The sequence below is a fragment of the Cervus canadensis genome, chromosome 2, assembly GCF_019320065.1.
Source record: "Cervus canadensis isolate Bull #8, Minnesota chromosome 2, ASM1932006v1, whole genome shotgun sequence".
Taxonomy (NCBI): Eukaryota; Metazoa; Chordata; class Mammalia; order Artiodactyla; family Cervidae; genus Cervus; species Cervus canadensis.
In genome coordinates this window covers 15,155,533-15,178,193 of record NC_057387.1, presented here as the reverse complement: position 1 = coordinate 15,178,193, position 22,661 = coordinate 15,155,533, and the positions used below count along the sequence as shown (strand labels likewise).

Sequence of the window (22,661 nt, the reverse complement as noted above, 5' to 3'; positions counted from 1 at the left end):
TTCCTTTCTCTTTAAACCCTCTCTCTTGGAAGGGCAGGCTGTCAGATTACACTACCTACTGACCTTCTTGGTTGCAGACATCTGGCGTTCTCACCGTCGTGCTCCGCTGTCCATTGATAACTTTAGTGTCTGACTCACCATTTTTCTCTCTTGCTGGCACTCAGATTGTATCCTGTGGATGATCTGTCTAAGAGTCTAGCCCCTCATTTCCTAGACCATTTATCTTCAATGATCTTTCCTTTCACTCCGTCACAGTTTCCCGTTCCCTGTGTTATATCTCAGACCTTGTCATGGCTCATAATTGAACATCTCCACAATACCCATTTGGAGCATCCCACTCTGCCCCTCACCACTCTCTGCAGCTCTCCTCCTCTAGAAGAGCAGTTCTCCAGCTTTAGCAGCATCAGAGTCACCGCTGAGCTTGTTAAACAGCTTGCTGAGCGCTACCGGCAGAGATGCTGATTGCGTGCATATGGGGCGGGGCCTGAGAATTGTGGCGCTGGCACCCCTGGTCCTGGGACCACTTTTTGGGTAGCAAGGCTCTGAAACCCCCAGTCTAACAATCAGACGCACTGGGACTCAAAGCACTGCACCTACCACTTCTTCACTATTCAACACTCTACTCCCTCACTTCCCTTCTTAGCGTAGATTCCAGAGTCATAACTGCCTTCATTCAAATTACCTTAATTCCCTTAGCTCACTAAATCATATCTTGCACAACTCCTTTCCTAGTTGAACTCAGCCCTCAACCTCTCTGAACTGCTGAAAATATTCACACCACCTTGCTCACTGCTCTCAGTTATAGGTGTGGTCACAGCTTTCCCACTTCTTCAGACTGACATGTCTCGGAAATCTCTAACCTATTCCGTTGTTATGTCCAGTCTGCTATTAAGCCCATCTAATGCATTTTTCATTTTAGATAGTAGTTTTCAACTTCCATTTAGTTCTTACCCCCTATTCCTCAGCTGAACTTTTCCTTTTTTTTTTTTTTTGGCTGGGCCTTGAGGCACGCGGCGTCTTGGCTCCACACGTGCATGCTTGAGTGCTGAGTCGTTTCAGTCGTGTCCGACTCTTTGCGACCCCATGGACTGTAGCCTCCCAGGCTCCTCTGTCCATGGGATTCTCCAGGCAAGAATACTGGAGTGGGTTGCCATGCCCTCCTCCAGGGGATCTTCCCGACCCAGGGATTGAACCCACGTCTCGTACATCTCCTGCATTGGCAGGCGGGTTCTTTACCACTAGTGCCACCTGGGAAACCCCCTTCGTTCTCCAACCAGGGATCAAACCAGTGCCCCTGAAGTGGACGCACAGAGTCTCAGCCACTGGATCACCAGGGAAGTTCTGAACTCTTTCATCTTTTCACCCATTTTGTTTATCTTTTCTTCCAGGTTCTTTAATATACTTACTGTAGTTATAAAACCATTTTCTGCTAATTCCAACATCTGAGTCATTTGTGGCTCTGCTTTTGTTGACATTTACCTCCTTGCTTAAGAGTCAAGGCTTCTTACAGTAACTTTTTTTTACTGTATGTTAGATACTGTGGATGTTGTATTACAGAGACTTTATGTTATGTTCTCTAAATAGCTTTGTTTTTTTCCTAGCAGAAATGAAGTCACTAGCTTTTGATCTTATTAAAGTTGGTTTTCTTTTTTGGGGACTGGTATACTTCAGTTTGAGCCTTTGTTCTTAGGCAAAATCCTTTTCCTAAGGTCTGACTTTGTAGGCTGAGGGTGTCAGGGTACTTATGCTCCACTCTGGCTGGTCTGGAACTCCGTTATCTTCCCGGCGTTGTACTGATACCTGTATTCCTCTCTTAGCTCACTCTCTGCCTTCTACAACAGCTCTTCTCTCTAAGGCCTCCCAGGACCTACCCTGCATATGGGCAGCTTAGGATTCAGCCAAGGACCTGGGGTTAGCCCCTAGATTTCTGGGGCTTTTCTGTACTCTTTTCTCAGCGGTTCCCCATCTCATAAATTCCCAGCACCAAACCGCTTCTGTGTGTTTCTTCTGCTCAGGGTGACTGCCACGGACTGCCCAGGCTCTGCTTGCCTTGGCTTTGAATTGGGAAAATGCCCCCCCTGGCAAGGGGCCAGAGTCAATGTGGGCTCCTGGCCTGTGTTTTCCTCTTCTCAGGCAAATTGCCCTCTGCTATTCACTATCATTACTGTGTATCAGAAACAGTTAATTTGTGTATTTTGTCCAGTTTTGTTTGGGACGGGTAAGTACTATCATCCAGAACCAGGTATTAGAAAAGAGTGTTTAGAAGCTCACCTTCCTTTTGGGATGAATATCATTTCTCAGGACCATTTCTGGTGCTTTTGCATTAGAGATAAGTAACCAAAAGATGAACACTAATCTCTATGCTTTTGGGAATTTAAAGACATATTCCTAAGTAAATAACGTGTGGGTCAAAGAAAAAATTATAAGAGAAATTTAAAAATACTTAAGAAGACTTCCCTGGTGGTCCAGTGGTTAAGACTTCAGGCTTCCATTATGGGGGGGCATAAGTTCAATGCCTTGTCAGGGAACTAAGATCCTGCATGCCACACAGCTTGGCCAAAAATTTTTTTTTTGAAGTACTTAGAACTGAACAATAAGGAAAATTTTTTCTCATCAAAAGCTGTGGGATATATGTGCTCTAGAGCCCACATGCTACAACTATTGAGCCCATGCACCTAGAGCCCGTAATCCATAACAAGAGAAGCCCTCGCAATGAGAAGCCTGCTCACCACAGCAGAGTAGCCCCCGCTCACTGCAGCTAGAGAAAGCATGTGAGCAGCAACGAAGACCCAGTACAACCAAAAAAATAAAAAAGTTGAATGCAGTAAAAACAATACTTATAGGAAAGTATGTAATATTGAATGCTTAAACGAGCAAAGGAGACATGGTGAAAATAAATGAGCTTACAGTTGATTGAAGTAGGTAAAAGTAAAAATAAATCCAAATAAGGAACAGACAAAATAAAAAAAAAAAAAATCTGTTTATTTGGATGTACCGGATCTTAGTGGAAGCATGCAGGATCTTTAATTGTGGCATGTGCCATCTAGTTCCCTGACCAGGTATCAAACCCTGGCCTCTTGCATTGGGAGTACAGAGTCTTAACCACTGGACCACCAGGGAAGTCCCAGCAAAAATTTTAAAACAAAGTTTTTTAAAATTTAAAATTTTGTGGACTTCCCTGGTGGTCCAGTGGTTAAGAATCTGCCTGCCAATGCAGGGGACATGGGTTCTATCCCTGCTGCAGGAAGATCCCACGTGCCACAGGGCAGCTAAGCTCGTGGGCCACAACCGAGCCCACATTCTAGAGCCCGCGAGCCGCAACTGCTGAAGCCAGTGCATCTAGAGCCTGTGCTGTCTATGCAACGAGAGAAGCCACCGCAATGAGAAGCCCACGCACAGCAAGGAAGAGTAGCCTCCACTAGCCCCACCCAGAAAGAAAACCTGTGTAGCAACTAAGGCACAGTGCCGCCATAAATAAATAAATAAAAATAGCACTTCTTGTTTCCCTTGTATAAAAAAGTTTTTAATTTTTTTTTTAAACAAAGCTGTAGCTATATGTCAGTTATAGCTCCGTAAAACTGGAGGGGAAACAAGAAGCATAAAAAACAAAGCTTCAATAGAAGGGATCAATAAAGTCAAAATTTGATTCTTTAAAGAGATTAATGAAAAAAACTTTTGGAATGATTAATTAGAAAAAAGGAGAAAAGGGAACAAATAAACATTAGTATTAAAAAAGAGATCATAACTATAGATGTAGTGGATATTAAAATATAAGCTAATAAATTTGAAAACTTAGAAGAAATGGACACGTTTTTTAAAGTATATCATTTTCAAAACTAATATAAGAACCTGCCAGTCCTATATCTGTAAAGCAGTTGAATCAATGTTTAGAATTGTCTTGTAAACACCAAGCTATGATTGTTTTTTTGTTTTTTTTTTGCTATGATTGTTTTATAAGCAAATTTACTGAATTTTCAAGGAACGGAAAATTCCAATATTATATAAATTCTTCTAAGGAATAAAAGAGATACTTGCTAGTTCATTTTTTGAGGCCAGTATAACCCTGATAACAAATCAGACAGGAGATTATGAGAGAGATGAATTGCAGGCTGGCTTCTCTCACATGAATACACACGCAATGTTTCTAAACAAAATATTGGCAAAGTGAAGTCAATATTGGCTGATGAAAATTGTAGTGGCAGTTGGATTTTTTCCAAAAATACAGAAATTTAACATTAGAAAAATGATAACTCTGGAGTTCCGTGGTTGCCTAGTGGTTAGGATTCTGGGTTTTGACTGCCATGGCCTGGGTTCAGACCCAGGTCAGGGAATTGAGATCCACAATCAAGCCTTATGGTAAGGCCAGAAAAAAATGAAAAATAAAGAAAGAAAAACAATAACTCTTTCACTACATTAACAGATTAAAGAATGAAAACCATATGATCACTTTAGACACAGCAAAGCATTTGATAAAATTCAGCACTAATTTATGATTTAAAAATAAAGATTTTTAGCAGCTCGAAGTGAAAAGTTATTCTTAACCTCATAAAGGCTATCTTCTAAAACTTTACAGAAAATAATATTTCAATAGAAAAACATTATAAGCATTCTCATTAAAAACAGGAATAAGACAAGGATATACTTTTATCTAGTAAGGTAAGGAAAATAAGTTAAAGGCATAAATACTGGGATAGGAGAAACAAAGCTCATAATTTACAGATGATGTTTCTTTACATAACAAAACTTAAATAATACATAAATTATTAGAAATAACATTTAATAAGGTAGTTGGATATATATCAGATATATATATAAATCAGTTTTATTTATATTTCCATGAATAAACAACAGAAAATAATTTTTTAAATGTAACATTCATAAGAGCAATTAAAAAAATTAAGGTACATAGAAATGAACCCAGTGAAAGGTGAGCATGGCCTATGGGGGAAATAAGTTTTATTGAAAGTCTTTAAGGAAGTCTAAAATGGTGAAAGTTTCATGTTTGTGGATAGAAAGACAGAAAAAGAGTTATTTAAGAGTCATTCTCCCCAAATTAATCTGTTGATTCTGCATAATTTCAATAAAAATTCCCACAGGTTTTCCCAGGAATGGAACAGGCTAATTCTAAAATTGATGTGGAAAAATAATAAGTAAAATTTATGTGGAAGTCCAAAAGCCTATGAATATTTAAGACCAATAAAATACAATAGAGAGTCCCCCAAAAGAGGTTCTTGCAAATGGATAAACTATGACTATTCTTGTAGAGTTGTACATCTCTGGTGAAAGGACAGGCACTTTAGTTATTGAATCTGGACAATTGCTTTTTTATGTGGAAAAATATGAAATTATATCCATACCTTACCTCATACACAAAATTAAACTCTAGATGAACCATACTTACATGTGAAAAACAAAGCTTTAAAACTTTTAGGAAAAAGTATAGAACAATCTCCTTATAGCCTCAGAGTAGAATAAGGCTTGTTAAGGCATACAGAGAGAAAGAGGAGTGATAAATTAAAATTATGAACTTACTTTCACTGAAAGATAATACAAAGGAAGATAAATTCAATCCAAAAAACTGGAAGAAGATATTTGCAATAATATAACTAACCAGGAAAGGGGTCAGCAGACTTTGGCCAGTGTCCCTCTGTCTGCTTTTATGCTGCTGGTGAGATAAGAATTTGTTTTTCTTTCAATTAAACTTTTCTTTTTGAGGTAATCATAGATTCACATGGAGTTAGTTGTAAGAAACAGTACATAGATCCCCTGTACCCTTTCCATGGTTCTCCACAATGGTAACATCTTACAAAACAATTTCACAGCCAGGATATTGACACTGATACAGTCAAGATACAGAACATTTCCATCACTACCACAAGTATCCTTCCTGTTGCCTTGTTACAGCCACACCCACCTCCCTCCCATCCCCATCTCCACCTCTGCCCCTGGAACAACTAGTCTGTTCTGTATTTCTTCAGTTTCAAGAATGTTATGTGAATGGAAAAATAACGTATGTAACCTTTTGGGGTTGGCTTTTTTCTGTCAACATAATTTTTGGAGATCATTCAGGGGCTGTTGCGTATACTAATAGTTTATTCCTGCTGAGTAGTATTCTATGGTGTGGATGTACACAGTTTACTTAACCATTTACCCATTGAAAGATATCTGCATTGTTGCTAGTTTTTGACTGTTACAAATGAAATTTGCTATAAATCTTCATGTATAAAGTTTGTGTGTTTCACTGGGATAAATGCCCCCAAATTAAAATTGCTGAATAGTATGGTCATTACATGCTTCCTTTCTTAAGAAATAGCCTAACTGTTTTCAATGACTGTACCGTTTTACATTTCCACTATGAATGTATGAAGGGGTCTCAGACACCCCTCCAGGATGTCATTTTTTAATTTTAGCCACTCTGGTAGGTATATTTGTGATATCTTATTACAGTTTTAATTTGCATTTCCCTAATGCTAATGCTATTGAAGATCTTTTCATGTGCTTATTTACTATTTATATATCATCTTTGTTGAAATATCTTTCTTTTTATTGCCCATTTTCTAATTGGATTGTTTGGGTGTTTTGCCATTGAAGTTTGAGAGTTCTTTGTATATTCTAGATACTCAGGTCAGTTCAGTCTCTCAGTCGTGTCCGACTCTTTGCGACCCCATGAATCGCAGCACGCCAGGCCTCTGCCCATCACCAACTCACGGAGTTTACTCAAACTCATGCCCATCGAGTCAGTGATGCCATCCAGCCATCTCATCCTCTGTCGTCCCCTTCTCCTCCTGCCCCCAATCCCTCCCAGCATCAGGGTCTTTTCCAATGAGTCACCTCTTCGCGTGAGGTAGCCAAAGTACTGGAGTTTCAGCTTCAGCATCAGTCCTTCCAATGAACACCCAGGACTGATCTCCTTTAGGGTTGGAGTCCAAGACTCTCAAGTCTTCTCCAACACCACAGTTCAAAAGCATCAATTTTTCGGCTCAGCTTTCTTCACAGTCCAACTCTCACATCCATACATGACCACTGGAAAAACCATAGCCTTGACCAGACGGCCCTTTGTTGGCAAAGTAATGTCTCTGCTTTTTAATATGCTATCTAGGTTGGTCATAACTTTCCTTCCAAGGAGTAAGCGTCTTTTAATTTCATGGCTGCAGTCACCATCCGCAGTGATTTTGGAGCCCCCAAAATAAAGTCTGACACTGTTTCCACTGTCTCCCCATCTATTTCTCATGAGGTGATGGGACCAGATGCCATGATCTTAGTTTTCTGAATGTTGAGCTTTAAGCCAACTTTTTCACTCTCCTCTTTTACTTTCATCAAGAGGTTTTTTAGTTCCTCTTCACTTTCTGCTGTAAGGGTGGTGTCATCTGCATATCTGAGGTTATTGACATTTCTCCCGGCAATCTTGATTCCAGCTTGTGCTTCCTCCAGCCCAGTGTTTCTCATGATGTACTCTGCATATAAGTTAAATAAGCAGGGTGACAACATACAGCCTTGACGTACTCCTTTTCCTATTTGGAACCAGTCTGTTGTTCTATGTCCAGCTCTAACTGTTGCTTCCTGACCTGCATACAGGTTTCTCAAGAGGCTAGTCCTTTGTTGGATACGTGATTTGCAAATGTTTTCTCCTACTCTGTAGCTCATTTTTTCCCATCTTCTTAATAGAATTTTTTGGTAGAACAGAGGTTTTAAATTTCAGTGAAGTCCAGTTTATCTAGTTTTCCTTTTATGAATGATGCTTTTGTTGTCAGATCTAAGAACTTTTTGGCCAGCCCTAGCCCAAGCACATGAAAAGATGTTCAACATTGTTAGTATTGTTGTTGTTCAGTCTCCCAGTCATGTCCAACTCTTCGCGACTCCATGGACTGCAGCACACGAGACCTCCTTGTCCTTCACCATCTCCCAGAGTTTGCTCAAACTTATGTCCATTGAGTCAGTCATGCCGTCCAAACATCTGGTCCTCTGTTGCCCTCTTCTCCTCTGTCCTCAATCTTTTCCCGGTATCAGTGTTTCTTCCAATGAGTTGGCTGTTTGCATCAGGTGACCAAAATATTGGAGCTTCAGCTTTAACATTAGTCCTAATGAGTATTCATGGTTGATTTCCTGTAACATTGACTGGTTTGACCTCTTTGCTGTCAGAGGGATTCTCAAAGAGTCTTCTTTAGCACCACAGTTTGAAGGCATCAATTCTTCAGTGCTCTGCCTTCTTCACGGTCCAGCTCTCACAACTGTATATGACCACTGGAAAGACCACAGCCTTGACTATAAGGACCTTTGTAGGCAAAGTGATGTCTTTGCTTTTTAACACACCATCTAGGTTTGTCATAGCTTTCCTGCCAAAGAGCAGTCCTCTTCTGATTTCATGGCTGCAGTCACCATCCACAGTGATTTTAGAGCCCAAAAGAGGAACTCGGTCACTACTTCCACCTTTTCTCCTTCTATTTGCCATGAAGTAATGCGGCCAGATGCCATGATCTTGGTTTTTTAATATTTAGTTTTAAGTTGGCTTTTTTCATTCTCTTCCTTCACCTTCATCAAGAGGCTCTTTATTTCCTCTCCGATTTCTGCCGTTAGAGTGGTATCATCCACATATCTGAGTTTGTTGATGTTTTTCCCGCCAATCTTGATTCTAGCTTATAACTCATCTCTCCTGGCATTTCTCATGATGTGCTCAGTGTAGAAGTTAAATAAACAGGGTGACAACAAACAGCCTTGCTGTACTCCTTTCTCAATCCTGAACCAGTCAGTTGTTCCATACTGAGTTCTAGCTGTTGCCTCTTGATCTGCATACAGGTTTCTCAGGAGACAGGTAAGATGGTCTGGCATTCCCATCTCTTTAAGAGTTTTCCATAGTTTGTTACAGTCCAGACAGTCGAAGGCTTTAGTGTAGTCGATAAAACAGAGATAGATGTTTTTCTGGAATTCCCTTTGGTTTCACTGTGATCCAGCAAATGTTGGCAATTTGGTCTCTGGTTCCTCTGCCTTTTCTCAAGCTTAGACGTCTGGAAGATCTTGGTTCACCTAATGCTGAGGCCTAGCATGTAAGATTTTGAGCATGACCTTACTAGCATGGGAGATGAGTGCAATTGTCCAGTGGTTTGAACATTCTTTAGTACTGCCCTTCTTGGGAACTGGGATGAGGATTGACTATTTGACATTAGGAAAATGCAAATTAAAACCATAATAAGATATCACTATATATCTATCAGGCTAAAATTAAAAAGTGACATCCTGGAGGGGATGCAGAGAACCCTTCATATGATGGGAATGTAAAATGGTACAGAGATTTTAACTTTTTTTTTAAAAGTTATATGGCTTTACATTGTAAAGCCTCTTTTAATTTTGAGTTAATTTTTGTATATGCTTTGAAACTTAGGTTGAGTTTTATTTTTTTTTTCCTATGTTCAGTTTTTCCAGCACCATTTCCTCCATTAAATTGCTTTTGCAGTTTTATCAAAATTGGGCATATTTGTGTGGACCCATTTATTTCTTCAGCCTCCTTCATGGATCGCAGCCTTGTCGTGGCAAAGGGACTTATGTAACTCAGTGAAGCTATGAGCCATGCCGTGTGGGGCCACCCAAGACGGACGGGTCATAGTGGAGTCCTGACAAATTGCGGTCAAATGGAGGAGGGATGGCAGAGCACCCCAGGCTTCTTGCCTCAAGAACCCCATGAACAGTGTGAAAAGGCAAAAAGATACGACACTGGAAGGTGAACGCCCCAGGTCAGAAGGTGTCCAGTATGAACCTAGGGAAGAGCGGAGGGCAGTTACTAGTAGCTCCAGAAAGAGTGAAGCCGCTGAGCCAAAATGGAAATAACACTCAATGTGAATGTGTCTGGCGGTGAAGGTAAAGTCCAGTGCTGTGAAGAACAACATTGCATAGGAACCTGGAATTAACATTAGGTCCACGTATCAAGGTAAGTTGGATGTGGTCAAGCAGGAGCTGGCAAGAGTGAACATCGATAACTTCAGTTCAGTTCAGTTGCTCAGTCGTGTCGGACTCTTTGCGACCCCGTGAGTCAAACTCATGCCCATCGAGTCGGTGATGCCATCCAGCCATCTCATCCTCTGTCGTCCCCTTCTCCTCCTGCCCCCAATCCCTCCCAGCATCAGGGTCTTTTCCAATGAGTCAACTCTTCGCATGAGGTGGCCAAAGTATTGGAGTTTCAGCTTCAGCATCAGTTCTTCCTAGGAATCAGTAAACTAAATGATCTCAGTTTATTTCCAAGGCAAACCATTCCGTGTCATGGTAATCCAAATCTGTGCTTCAGCACTAATGCTGAAGAAGCTGAATGGTTCTATGAAGACCTACAACACCTTCTAGAATTAACACCAATAAAGATGTCCTTTTCATGATAGGGGATTGGAATGCAAAAGTAGAAAGTCAAAAGATACCCAGAGTAATAGGCAAGTTTGTTCTTGGAGTACAAAATGAACCGGGACAAAGGCTAACAGTTGTGTCAAGAGAACATGCTGGTCATAGCAAACACCCTTTTCCCATAACACAAGAGACAGCTCTACACATGGATGTTACCAGATGGTCAGTAGTGAAATCAAACTGATTATATTCTTTGCAGCTGAAGATGGAGAAGCTCTATACAGTCAGCAAAAACAAGACCAGGAGCTGACTGTGTTTCAGATCATGAGCTCTGTGTTACAAAATTCAGGCTTAAATTGAAGAAAGTAGGGAAAACCACTAGATCATTCAGGTATGATCTAAGTCAAATTCCTTATGATTATACAGTGGACATGAGAAATAGTTTCAAGGAATTAGATCTGATAGAGTACCTGAAGAACTATGGGCAGAGGTTCATAACATTGTACAGGAGACAGTGACCAAAACCATCCCAAAGAAAAATAATGCAAGAAGAAAAGTGGTTGAGGAGGCTTTACAAATAGCTGAGAAAAGAAGCAAAAGGCAAGGGAGAAAGGGAAAGATATACCCAACTGAATGCAGAGTTCCAGGGAATAGCAAGGAAAGATAAGAAAGTCTTCATCAATGAACAATGCAAAGAAATAGAGGAAGACAATAGGATGAGAAAGACTAGAGATCTCTTCAAGAAAATTGAAGATGGGAAGGGAACATTTCATGCAAGAATGGGCATGATAAAGGACGGAAACGGTAAGGACCTAACAGAAGCAGATGAGATTAAGAAGAGGTGGCAAGAATACACAGAAGAACTAAACAAAAAAGGTCTTAATGACCTGAATAACCACGATGGTGTGATCACTCAACTAGAGGCAGACATCCTGGAGTGTCCAGTCAAGTGGGCCTTAGGGAGCATTATTATGAATAAAACTAGTGTAGATGATGGAATTTCAGCTGAGCTATTTAAAATCCTAAAAGATGATGCTGTTAAAGTGCTGCACTCAGTATGACAGAAAATTTGGAAAACTCAGTAGTGGCCACAGGACTGGAAAGTCAGCTTTCATTCTATTCCCAAAGAAGGGCAGTGCCAAAGAATGTTCAAACTACTGCACAATTGCACTCATTTCACATACTAGTACGTTTATGCTCTAAATCCTTCAAGCTAGGCTTTAGCAGTATGTGAACTGAGAACTTCCAGATGTACAAGCTGGATTTAGAAAAGGTAGAGGAATCAGAGATCAAATTGCCAACATCTGTTGGATCATAGAAAAAGCAAGGGAATTCCAGAAAAACAGTTACTTCATTGACTACGCTAAAGCCTTTGATTATGTGGATCACAACAATTTGTGGAAAATTCTTAAAAGAGATGGGAATACCAGACCACCTGACCTGCCTCCTGAGAAATGTTTATGTGAGTCAAGAAGCAGCAGAATTGGACATGGAACAACTGACTGGTTCAAAATTGGAAAAGGAGTACAACAAGGCTATATATTCTCACCCTGTTTATTTAACTTACATGCAAAGTACATCATGCGAAATGCTGGGGTGGGTGAATTGCAAGCTGGAATCAAGATTGCTGGAAGAAATATCGACAGCCTCAGATATGGAGATGATACCACTCTAATGGCAGAAAACAAAGAGGAACTAAAGAGCCTCTGATGAGGGTGAAAGAGGAGAGTGAAAAATCTGGTTTAAAGCTCAACATTCATAAAACTAAGATCATGGTATCTGGTCCCATTATTTCATGGCAAATAAAAGGGGAAAAGGTGGAAATAGTAACAGATTTTATTTTCTTGGACTCCAAAATCACTGGATGGTGACTGCTGCCATGAAAATAAAAGACACTTGCTCCTTGAAAGGAAAGCTACAACAGATCTAGACAGTGTATTAAAAAGCAGAGACATCACTTTGCTGACAAAGGTCTGTATAGTCAAAGCTGTGGTTTTTCTAGTGGTCATGTATGGATGTGAGAGTTGGACCATAAAAAAGCCTAAACTTCAGAGAATTGATGCTTTTGAACTGTGGTGTTGGAGAAGACTCTTGAGAGTCCCTTGGACTGCAAGAAGATCCAACCAGTCCATCCTGAAGGAGATCAACCCTGAATACCCATTGGAAGGATTGATGCTGAAGCTGAGGCTTCCATATTTTGGTCACCTGATGCAAATAGCTAACTCATTGGAAAAGACCCCGTGCTGGGAAAGATTGAAGGCAAAAGGAGAAGAGGGCAGCAAAGGATGAAGACTGTTAGATGGCACCACCGACTCAATGGACATGAACTTGAGCAAACCCTGGAAGATGGTGAAGGGCAGAGGAGCCTGGTGTGCTGCAGTCCGGGGGGTCACAGAGTCTGAGAGGACTTGCCGCTGAACAGCAACGGATTTCTGGGTCCTCAGTTTTGTTCCATTGGCCTACATGTCTAACATCTCATATAGTCTCAGTTACTATAGCTATAAGAAGTATTGAAATTAGGAGATTCCTTCTACTTACTGTTTTTCAATATTGTTTTAGCTGTTCTAGTTCTTTTGCCTTTGTATATAGATTTTAGAATAATCTATACCCACAATAATTTTGACTGGAGTTTTTTTTTTTTTTTTTTAAATCTTTTAATTTTGTACTGGGGTACAGCCAGTTAACAATGTTGTGATAGTTTCAGGTGAACAAGAAAGGGACCCAGCCATACACATAAATTTATTCATTCTCCCCCCAAACTCACCTCCAGTCCAGGCTGCTATATAACATTGAGCAGAGTTCCATGTGCTATACAGTAGGTCCTTGTTAGTTATCCATCTGAAATATAGCAGTGAATACATGTCCATCGCAAACTCTCTAATTATCCCTTCCCTCCCAGCAACCACCCGTTTGTTCTCTAAATCTGTGACTGTCCTGCTGTTCTGTAAGTTCATTTGTATAATTTCTTTTTAGATTGCACATATAAAGGATGTCAGATGATATTTATGCTTCTCTGTCTACTCAGCATGACATGTTGCTGCAAAAGGCATTTTTATTCTTTTTAATGGCTAATATTCCATTGTATATATGTATTGCATCTTTATTCATCCATCTGTTGATGGACATTTAAGTTGCTCCCATGTCTTGGCTCTTGTAAACAGTGCTGCAGTGAACCTTGGGGCGCATGTATCCTTTTGTATCATGTTTTTCTCTGGATATATGCCCAGGAGTGGGATTGCAGGGTCATACGATAGCTCTGTGTTTAGTTTTTTAAGCCACCTCCATAGTGGCTGTACCAATTTACGTTCCCATCAGCAGTGTAGGAGAGTTCCCTTTGCTCCACCCCTCTTGACTGGAGTTTTGATAGTTTAAGGAGAATTGATATCTTTATTATATGTTGGGTCTTCCAATCCATGAACATAAATACACAGTATGTATTTCCATTGATTCAGACTTTTTTTAAAGATTTCTTTAATCGGATTGTATAGTTTACAGCATACAAGTTCTAATATATTTTATTAGGTTGACACAAGTATTTAATTTTTGAGTGATTATAAATGACACTGGTTTCTGTCTCCTTGCTCATTGGTAGTATATAGAAATACAATTTTTTTATATTATCTTATATCCTGTTACTTTGGTGAATTTATTAGTGATAGGAATTTGGGTTTTTTTTTTGTAGATTTCTTGGGATTTTCTGTGTAGACAATAATGTCATTTGCAAATAAGGCCAGTTTTATTATTTTTCCTTTCTGATCTGTATGTCTTTTGTTTCTTTTTCTTATTACTGGCTAGATTCCCAGCACTCTGCTGAAGTAGAGTAGTGAGTGTGGATATCCTTGCCTTATTCTTTTAGGGTAAAAAGATTCAGTCTTTCACAATAAAGTATGATATTATCATAGGTTTTTGGATGGATATTCTTTATTAAGTTGAGGAAACTGTCCTCTATTCCTGTTTTTCTGAGTTTTCTTTTTTTAAATCATGAGTCATTGTTATATTTCTTATGATTGCTGTCACAAAGTACCAGAAACTGGGTGGCTTAGAACAACAGAAATTGATCATCTCATAGTTCTGGAGGCTAGAGGACCAAAATTAGGGTGTCAGCAGGGCAAAGGTCCCTCTGAAACCTGTGGGGAAGTTATTCCTTGCCTCTTCCTAGCTCCTGGTGATTTGCCGATAATCCTTGGTGTTCTTTGGCTTGTAGGTGTGTCATTCCAGTCTTCTGTTTTCACATGACATTCTCCTTGTGTGACTTCATATTGTCTTCCCTCTGTGTCGGGCTCCATGTTCAGATTTCCTCTTTCCATAAGGACACACTGGTGTTGGATTAGGACCCACCCTAGTGACTTTGTTTTACCTCTCTCACCTCTATAAAGATCCTGTTTCCAAATAAGGTCACAATCTGAGTACTAGGGGTTTGGAGTTCCACATATATTTTTTGAGGGGGCAGAAATAATTCAACCTATACCAGCTGTTGAATTTTCAACATTTTCAGCATTTAACAGATGTTGAATTTTGTTGAATTATTTTTTCTGTATTGAGTGATATGATCGTGTGATTTTTCTGGTTTAGTCTGGTTAAAATGGATTACCTTGACTGATTTTTCAGATACTGAACCAGCCTTTCATTTCTGCACTAAAACTCACTTGGTCATGGTGTATAATTATTTTTACATATTGCTAAATTCTGTTTGATCATATTTTGTTACTGGTTTTTGTACCTGTTTTTCATGAAGGATATTGTTCTTTTGTGGGTTTTTTTTGTGTGTCTGATACTATCTTTGGTTTTAATATCATGGTAGTACTAGTCTGGCGTGCTGCAGTCCATGGGGTTGCAAAGAGTAGGACATGACAGCAACTGAACTGAACTGAATACTAGTATAAATTCGTTCTATAAAATGAATCAGGAAGTGTTCCCTCCCTTAGGAAAAGACTGTATAGAACTACATTAATTGTTCTTTAAATGTTTGGTAGAATTCTCTAGTAAAACCATCTGAGCTTAGAGGTTTCCTTTTTCTTTTATTTTTTCTTTTTAGCTGTGGGATCTTAGTTCCCCAACCAAGGACTGAACCTGTGCCCCTGGCACTGAAAGTGCCAAGTTCTAACCACTGGACTGCCAGGGAATTCCCGAGATTTTTTTTTTTAAATTAAGAGTTCAATTTCTTTAATAGTAATGGGGCTCTTCAAGTCGTCTATTTTAGCCTGGGTGAGTTTTGATAGTTTATAGTTTCTGAGAAAGTGGTATGTTTTGTATTAAGTTGTCAAACTTCATGTTTGTATTTATGTGTAGCGTTGTCCTTTATGTTCCCTTGTTATCCTTTTGATATCTGTGAGGTGTATATTGATATCCCATTTTGTTCCTGATTTTGGCAATTTGTGACTTCTTTTTCTTTTCAGTCTTACTGGATGTTCATTAATTTTGTCGATCCTTTTAAAGGATCCAGCTCTTTGTTTTATTGATTTAGCCAGAAATTTAAGGAAATAACAAGTAAATGGGAAAAAAGGAGCAATTAATTCCTGGAGAAGGTTGTATAAGGATAAAAATAATCATAATACATTTTTAATATTAAAATTTTTAAATTTTCATGGTACATAACTTGATTCAGCAACAGTTGGCATTTACATAGTCACATAATAATGAGAACACTGGAGGGTTTGAGCACAGAATGACCTAACCAGATTTAACCAATTTATACTAAAAAATCACCTATTGAAGTATCATCGAATTATTACATAAAATGCATCCCTTTTAGGTGTACAGTTTGATGAATTTTGAGAAGTGTATGCATCTGTAACCACCGTCCCAGGCAAACATAGACCATTTCAGTTGCCCCAAAGATTCTCTTGTGCCCTTCCCCAGCTTCGTGGCCCCAGGCAATGACTGAGCTGCTTTCCATCAGTTTAGATGAGATTTATCCTTTTCTAGAGTTTGGTGTCGATGGACTCGTGCCATGTGCGCTTCTTTGTGTCTGGCTTCTTCCACTCAGCAGAATGTTATTGAGAATCATCCATGTGGTCACACCATCAGCAATTCTTTCTTTTATTGCTAAGTTGTATTCTCTTGTATGGATGTGCCACCGTTAGTTCATCTGTTCTCTTAGATTTAGGTTTTAAAGGGACCCTGTGGAATAGACTCCAAGGGCCTGGAAGCAGATTACCTGTCTTGGGTGGTACAGGTAAGAGATGCAAATGCCTGTTACCCCGGCCCCAGTGTCGCAGGGCAAGCACATCCCTGCCTAGGACCGCGGGTGTTCTTGGCAGGAAGGCTCATCTCCCAGATGCCTGCGGGTTTGCCTTCTCAGTTCATGTAGGCCTCTGCTCAGCGGTCACTCCCGCCCCCACGCTTGCCCTCTTGTCCCATCTCCTTGCCTTGTGAAGCTTCTTTGCCCTTGTGGTCATCGACCTTATAGTTCTTTGTATTCTTCTTGTCTCCTGCCCCCACCAGAGTGTGAGCTTTGTGATGGCTGGGTCCAGAATGAATGCGTTGTATAAATATGTGCGGAGTGACTCGGTGTAGGTCCCCAAGATCAAGGCCTGTGTCTGTTGTCTTTGTTGCTCTGTTCCCAGCACATCGAAATGCAAGAAGTGCAAGGTGGGGGAAAAAAAAAAAGTGCAAGGTGGTACTGGGTGACAGGAAAGCAGTTGATGGTTAAAGCTCTAAGTTTTAAATGTCCACTAGGATATGCCCTTCAGGTAGCTCCAGGTGTGGTTCCCCAGGTAGAGACAGGGCCTTAAAAGTGATGGTCCAGGGTGACCGCAGCAGGCCAGGGGTGTGGCAGTGAGCAATCCCGGGGGGGCCACCACTATTCCGAGTGTCACATGAGGTCGGTGCTCCCAGCCCCCAAAAGCCTTCTGGCCACTGACCTTTGTGTGCCCCGTGACTTCTCTTCCACTGCTGAGACTTACCTGCAGGATTCTGAAGCAGGCCACCTCTTGGACTGCTTGACCGGCTGGTAGCAGTGTCCCAGAACAAAGCAGACCGTTAATAGCTGTTGACTGATCGGCGCGTAGAGTTACTGTGCTCGTGGCGACAATAGAACTTAATTAAACTCGGCTGGTTTGGCAGCTCCTGAGATGCTGCCTCGATTGCTACAGCTTCTAGGTGGCCACTTCTGTGTTATGCACATCCTGAAATTTGAAGTTTGTTTTTGAGTGACATGTCTGCTGTGGTGGTTGGATGATAATTGTATAGATTTTCCTCTGAAACTGAATTTCACAAACTGACCAAATAGGCTTATTATACTTATATCTCTCAAATCATTAGGGAATAATAATTAGACCCAGAATGGTTTCCGATGTTTCTGTACTAATAGTAATTTCTAACTTGAAACCCCTGCTGATAATCGGTTCTTGAGATTGGTATATGGAATTGCCTTGCTAAGTGCTAAGTCACTTCAGTTGTATCCGACTCTGTGACCCTATGGACCGTAACCCAGCAGGATCCTCTGTTCATGAGGATTTCCCAGACAAGATTGCTAGAGTGGGTTGCCATTTCCTTCTCCAGAGGATCTCCCTGACCCGGGTATTGAACCTTCATCTCTTAAACATCTATCTCCTGCATTGCCAAGAAGTTCTTTACCACTAGCGCCACCTGGTGGGGGGGGGAAGAAGGAAATGGAGAAGGAAATGGCAACCCACTCCAGTATTCTTGCCTGGAGAGTCCCATGGACAGAGGAGCCTGGTGGGCTGCCGTTCACGGGCTCGCAAAGAGTCGAACATGACTGAGGGACAGCGCCACCTGGGAAGCCCTGTTCAGATAAAAAGGCAGCTTCTGTGCTTGGCTAGAGGAGAGTTTTTAACCCTGTCACTTTGCTTTGCTGTGTCGTAGGTTAACAGCAGGGGCAGAATGATTTCATGTGGAGACTTTGTCTGGGCCCCCTTGGTTGACTGTGCTAGTTTGCCTTCGCGGAGGGCTCCCTCTGCAGGCTCTGTAACGATCGCTGTGCTATATGAACCTGTTTAAACCCAGCAACAGGTGCGGCTACTCTGCTGTCCTGCAGACGAGACGCCAAGGAACCAGGCCACAGTTAAGGAGCTCGATCCTTCAAGTTCTCGATCCAAGATTGGAGCCCAGTCTAACTCCAGAACCTGCACTTGTAACCTCTCTGTTTGAAAATGTTATTCATTTATTGGCTGCATTGGGTCTTCGTTGCTGTACTTGGGCTTTTTTCAGTTGTGGTGAGCAGGGTCTGCGCTCTAGTTGTGGTCTGTGGGCTTCTCATTGCGGTGGCTTCTCTTGTTGCGGAGCACAGGCTCTAGGGTGTGCGGGCTTCAGTAGTTGTGACGCATGGGCTCAGTTGCCCTGCTGCATGTGGGATCTTCCGGGACTAGGGGTGGAACCTGTGTCCCCTGCATTGGCAGCTGGACTCTTAAGCTCTGGACCATCAGGGAAGTCCCTTAACTTCTCTTCCATTTATCAAGCATCTGTTTTGTTTCATGTCCTGAACAGATGCTGTCCAAGGTAGATCCTCACATCAGGTATGATTCATGGTATTGAAGAGGAAACCAAGGTTTATATTAAGAATTTGCCCCAGTTCATTTCTCCGCCCTCCCTCCTCCTCTGTCTCTCTCTTTCCTTCTGTCTCTTTCTCTCATATATATTTACTAAGAGCTTAACATGTCTCAGACACTGTTCTGGGCCCTGAGGTTTCCTTGGCCATGAAGGTAGCTGTCAGAAGAGAGATGTGGTTCACATCAGGCTTAAATTCCAGTGGAAATACACATACAGTAAACCAGTAAAAAAGTGAATAAATAAGAAAATGCCCCCCCCCCCCAAAAAAAAGAGGAAAAAAGAAAATGTCAGATAGTGTTACCAACCAGGGTTCTTGGCCTCCTTGACCAATAGAAATTGATTAGAGGCCAGACAAGAAATTCAGGCAAGGCTTTACTGGGTCCCCTTCTGCACCAGGCTCTCTTGCTAGTTCCCCAGGGGGGATGAGCTGGGTCCTTATGTTGGTGAGCAGGGGCATGTCCAGGGCTCAGGCCAGAGAGGTGGCTTAGGTGGTTAGCCCATGCCTTTGTGCATTGGGCAGGTACAGCACCCTGCTTTTGCTCCCAGTCTTCAGAAGTGGCATTGGGTTTTGGGTTTCCCATCTTTTTCGTATCTTGTCCATGATTCTCCCTGACTGCACATGCATGCAGTTATTTTTAGTCCCTGAAGAGTTTCCTTGTATTTTATTGGAGGAGACATTTGTCCAGGTATGAGCACTGCAGCAAAGGGTCCCAGGTTCCAGCCTGTCTCAGTAGTAACAAGCAAACATAGGACTAAAATGAGGAGATATGATGGAGAAGAGAGGGTTCACTGAAATGGTTCTTAGGGAGTCCTCTATGTGAGGAAGTGATGGCTGAGATCTGGATGAAATGTCAGTCAACCGTGGTAAGACCAGGAAAATAACATGCTAGACAAAGGGACTGCCTACAAATGCCTCAAGAGCGAGTGGGCAGAGGTCAGTGGAAGGAGGGTAGATCACGGTGGCCTTGGCGAGCCCACGTGGAGACTTTGGGAAGGTGCTTGGTGGCCACGTAACAGGGGCAGAGAGAGCGGGGTGGGGGGTGGTTTGGGTGGTGAGAGGATGAGGGGGGCCCCCGTATCCAGTTGCTTCCAGTTTTCTCCTGACGAAGAGGCAAGTTCACAGGGTGGGTGTTGGGTGGGAGGTGTAGAGGGTTTGAAGACAGGAGGGGGTGAGGTGTCATCCATTGGAGGGAATGAAGGAAACTCACTAGGGGCTTCTGGAAGGATTGTGGTGTGTCCGCTGGAGAACAGTGGCCGTGTGTGTTTTCGGGCGGCAGGGGGCGTGGGGGAAGCAGGAACATAGCCGGGCAGGCAGATCTGTGGGTGTAACCAGGGCGGGGGATTTCCAGATCAGGGCAGTTGACAGAGGGAAGCCAGTGTGGCTGGGGGCTGCAGGTCTGTAGTCTGTCTCCACCCAGACCTGCACCAGAGTACCCATCCCTACCTCTTTCTCCTCCTCTTTCTCGGAGAAGTGCCCACAGGGGCCTCGGGGCTAAGCAGTGCTGGGCTTCTGTGCCTGCAGGTTCTGGTGAGCGTTCCTGGCAGCATGCCCTCCCTCCCCACTCCCTGCTCCTGAACCTCCTGTCTTTACCTGGCTCAGGATCCCCTTAGAGAATGGAGAAAGCGGGGTCGGGGGTTCCCCAAAGTCAGCTGAAGCCTGTGTCAGTCCAGGGGCTGTTGCTGCTCTCATCCGAATCTACTTGGAGAGACCCAGTATGTAAACAGTGAGATGAACACCGCCATGCCTCAGTGATGCCTTTTCTCTTTCTCCCTAGATTTCAGAGAAGGCCTCTGCTCAAGGATTTGCTGGAACCACTGGTGAGATTCCCCAGCTGCCATCTGTTTCCAGGATGTGTCTTTGCAGCTGCCGATTTACCTCTCCCAGCCTCCTTCCAGCTTTGTCCCGCATTGACCCCTCAGTGTAGAAAATATTTTTATTCCTCTAGGATGCCTTTTTTTTTTTTAAGATTTTTTTTTGATGTGGACCATTTTTAAGGTCTTTGTTGAATTTGTTACAACATTGCCTCTGTTCTGTGGTTTGGTCCCTTGGCCAGGAGGCATGTGGGATTCTGGCTTCCCGACCAGGGACTGAAAACGCATTCCCTGCAGTGGCGGGTGAAATCCCAGCCACTGGACCACCAGGGAGGTCCCTGGAATGCTTCGTTGGTGAAAGAGGATCATCCAGCACACCCTCCCCACCCACCTGAGGGTCTAGAGGCTGAGACCGGGAAGGATGTAGCTGCACCGCCCATCTCATCCTACCTCTGGGGTTTCTTGAGGGGGAGGTGGGGGGCAGCCCTCTGAGACAGCCCTGGTGCCTCCAGGACTCCACTTTCTGCCTTCAGCTTGTCCACAGCTCACTCCTAAAGCTTCTGGTGAGCCCTGTGAGACAGAGAAACCCAAGACAAGCTTCTTTGCAGTTCCCATGGAAATGAGGTGAGCGGAGGTGTAGAGGCCACCAGCAAATGGCAGTTGCAAACATCTGCTTGGTCCCTAGAGGGTGGGGGCAGGGATGGTATGGTGGTGGGGAATCAAGTGTTCAGAACTCCTGCATCAGACCCAAGCACTAAGGCCATGACCCACCGTGACTTACAAAGTCCATCTCCTTTTCTGTATGGTGATGGCCTGGGACTCTCCCCACCCTGGATGCCCGGAGATCAGCGTGCCCGAGGCACTTGTCTTGTCCCCACCCGGGGGAGGGCCACAGCCCTCTTGTCAAGGTGACTCTCCTGCCCAGGATCCCCAGGACAGGCGTTGGTCAGACTGCTCTGCGTTCACCCCCTTCCCTCTGTTCTCTGCTCTTCACAGAGGGTCCTTCTTGGTGCTGCTCCTAAGGGAATGTTTCCGAGACCTGGGCTGGCTGGCCACCATCCCCAGCATCAGCGGGGAGGTGGGGCTGTTGGTGACCAGTACTGTCCCTCAGACCCCCTTCTTCTGGGCCATGCACATCACCGAGGTACGGGCTTATTGGTGGTCCTCTGGGGCTTGGATCCCTCCTCGTGCGGCCCCACTGGGGTGAGCATGGTGGACATCCAGAGGGGCCGCACTATGATGCCTGGCATTCTCACTCCCTCTCCCACCTCATACCTTGGGTTCCCTTGGGGTGGGTGGATCAGTGGTGCTGACGTGACAGGTGATACCTGCCAAGGCAGATGTGTGATGCAGGCAGGCAGCGAGGCCCGCGGCGTTTGTACTGTCCACAGACACTGCACCGAAACATGCTGGCCCTGTTCAGCGCCCTGGCCGAGGCGGAGGAGCAGCAGCCCTACCTGCATGACTCGGCGGTGCGGCGCGGGACCCGCGGTCTGGCCGAGTACCACCTGGGCAGTTACGGGCCGGCCTGGAACAGGTACGTGCCGGGCAGGGCTGTGGAGGGTCGCTTCTCCATCCTCCGGACTCCCGTGTCTTTGCTGCTGCTGCTGCTTCTCTCAAGGTCATTCCTTGTGATCACCTCTCCACCCAAGGCAGGGAGCAGCATAGGACGCTCTCTTCCCTCCCAGACCTCCCAGCCCTCTCCATGAAGACTGCTCTGTGTGGCTCCAGGTGGAGCAAACCTCTTCTCCCTCCCTCCGGCCAGGTGCTGGGTGTTGGACCGCGTGGACTCCTGGGTGGTGGTCATGTTCGTGGATTTTGGCCGATCGGCCACCATCCCGGTACAGTCCCTGCGCACCCTGGACAGTGATGACTTCTGGACCATCCCCCCCCTGACTCAGCCGTTCATGCTGGAGAAAGGTAAGGCGCCCTCCACCCTCCTGCAGGGGACCCAGGGGACGGTAGATGCTGTGCGTTCCTCTGGGCACCTGTGCGGGAATGTCTTCTGCGTAGGGGCA

The 22,661-nt window shown here is 43.4% G+C and overlaps 1 protein-coding gene across 3 annotated transcripts in view; it reads left to right on the top strand.

Annotated features, from left to right (window-relative positions):
- Positions 1 to 22,661, top strand: part of TDRD10 (tudor domain containing 10) — a 52,004-nt gene that overhangs the window by 23,254 nt on the left and 6,089 nt on the right. For 2 of the 3 annotated variants that reach the window (XM_043455338.1, XM_043455346.1), the window contains 5 exons: positions 20,607 to 20,649; positions 21,156 to 21,267; positions 21,640 to 21,787; positions 22,035 to 22,180; positions 22,409 to 22,563. In XM_043455338.1, the coding sequence (XP_043311273.1) occupies positions 20,607 to 20,649; positions 21,156 to 21,267; positions 21,640 to 21,787; positions 22,035 to 22,180; positions 22,409 to 22,563 (604 nt within the window). The remainder of the gene's footprint in view (positions 1 to 20,606; positions 20,650 to 21,155; positions 21,268 to 21,639; positions 21,788 to 22,034; positions 22,181 to 22,408; positions 22,564 to 22,661) is intronic. The other variant, XM_043455333.1, reaches the window with a different exon arrangement.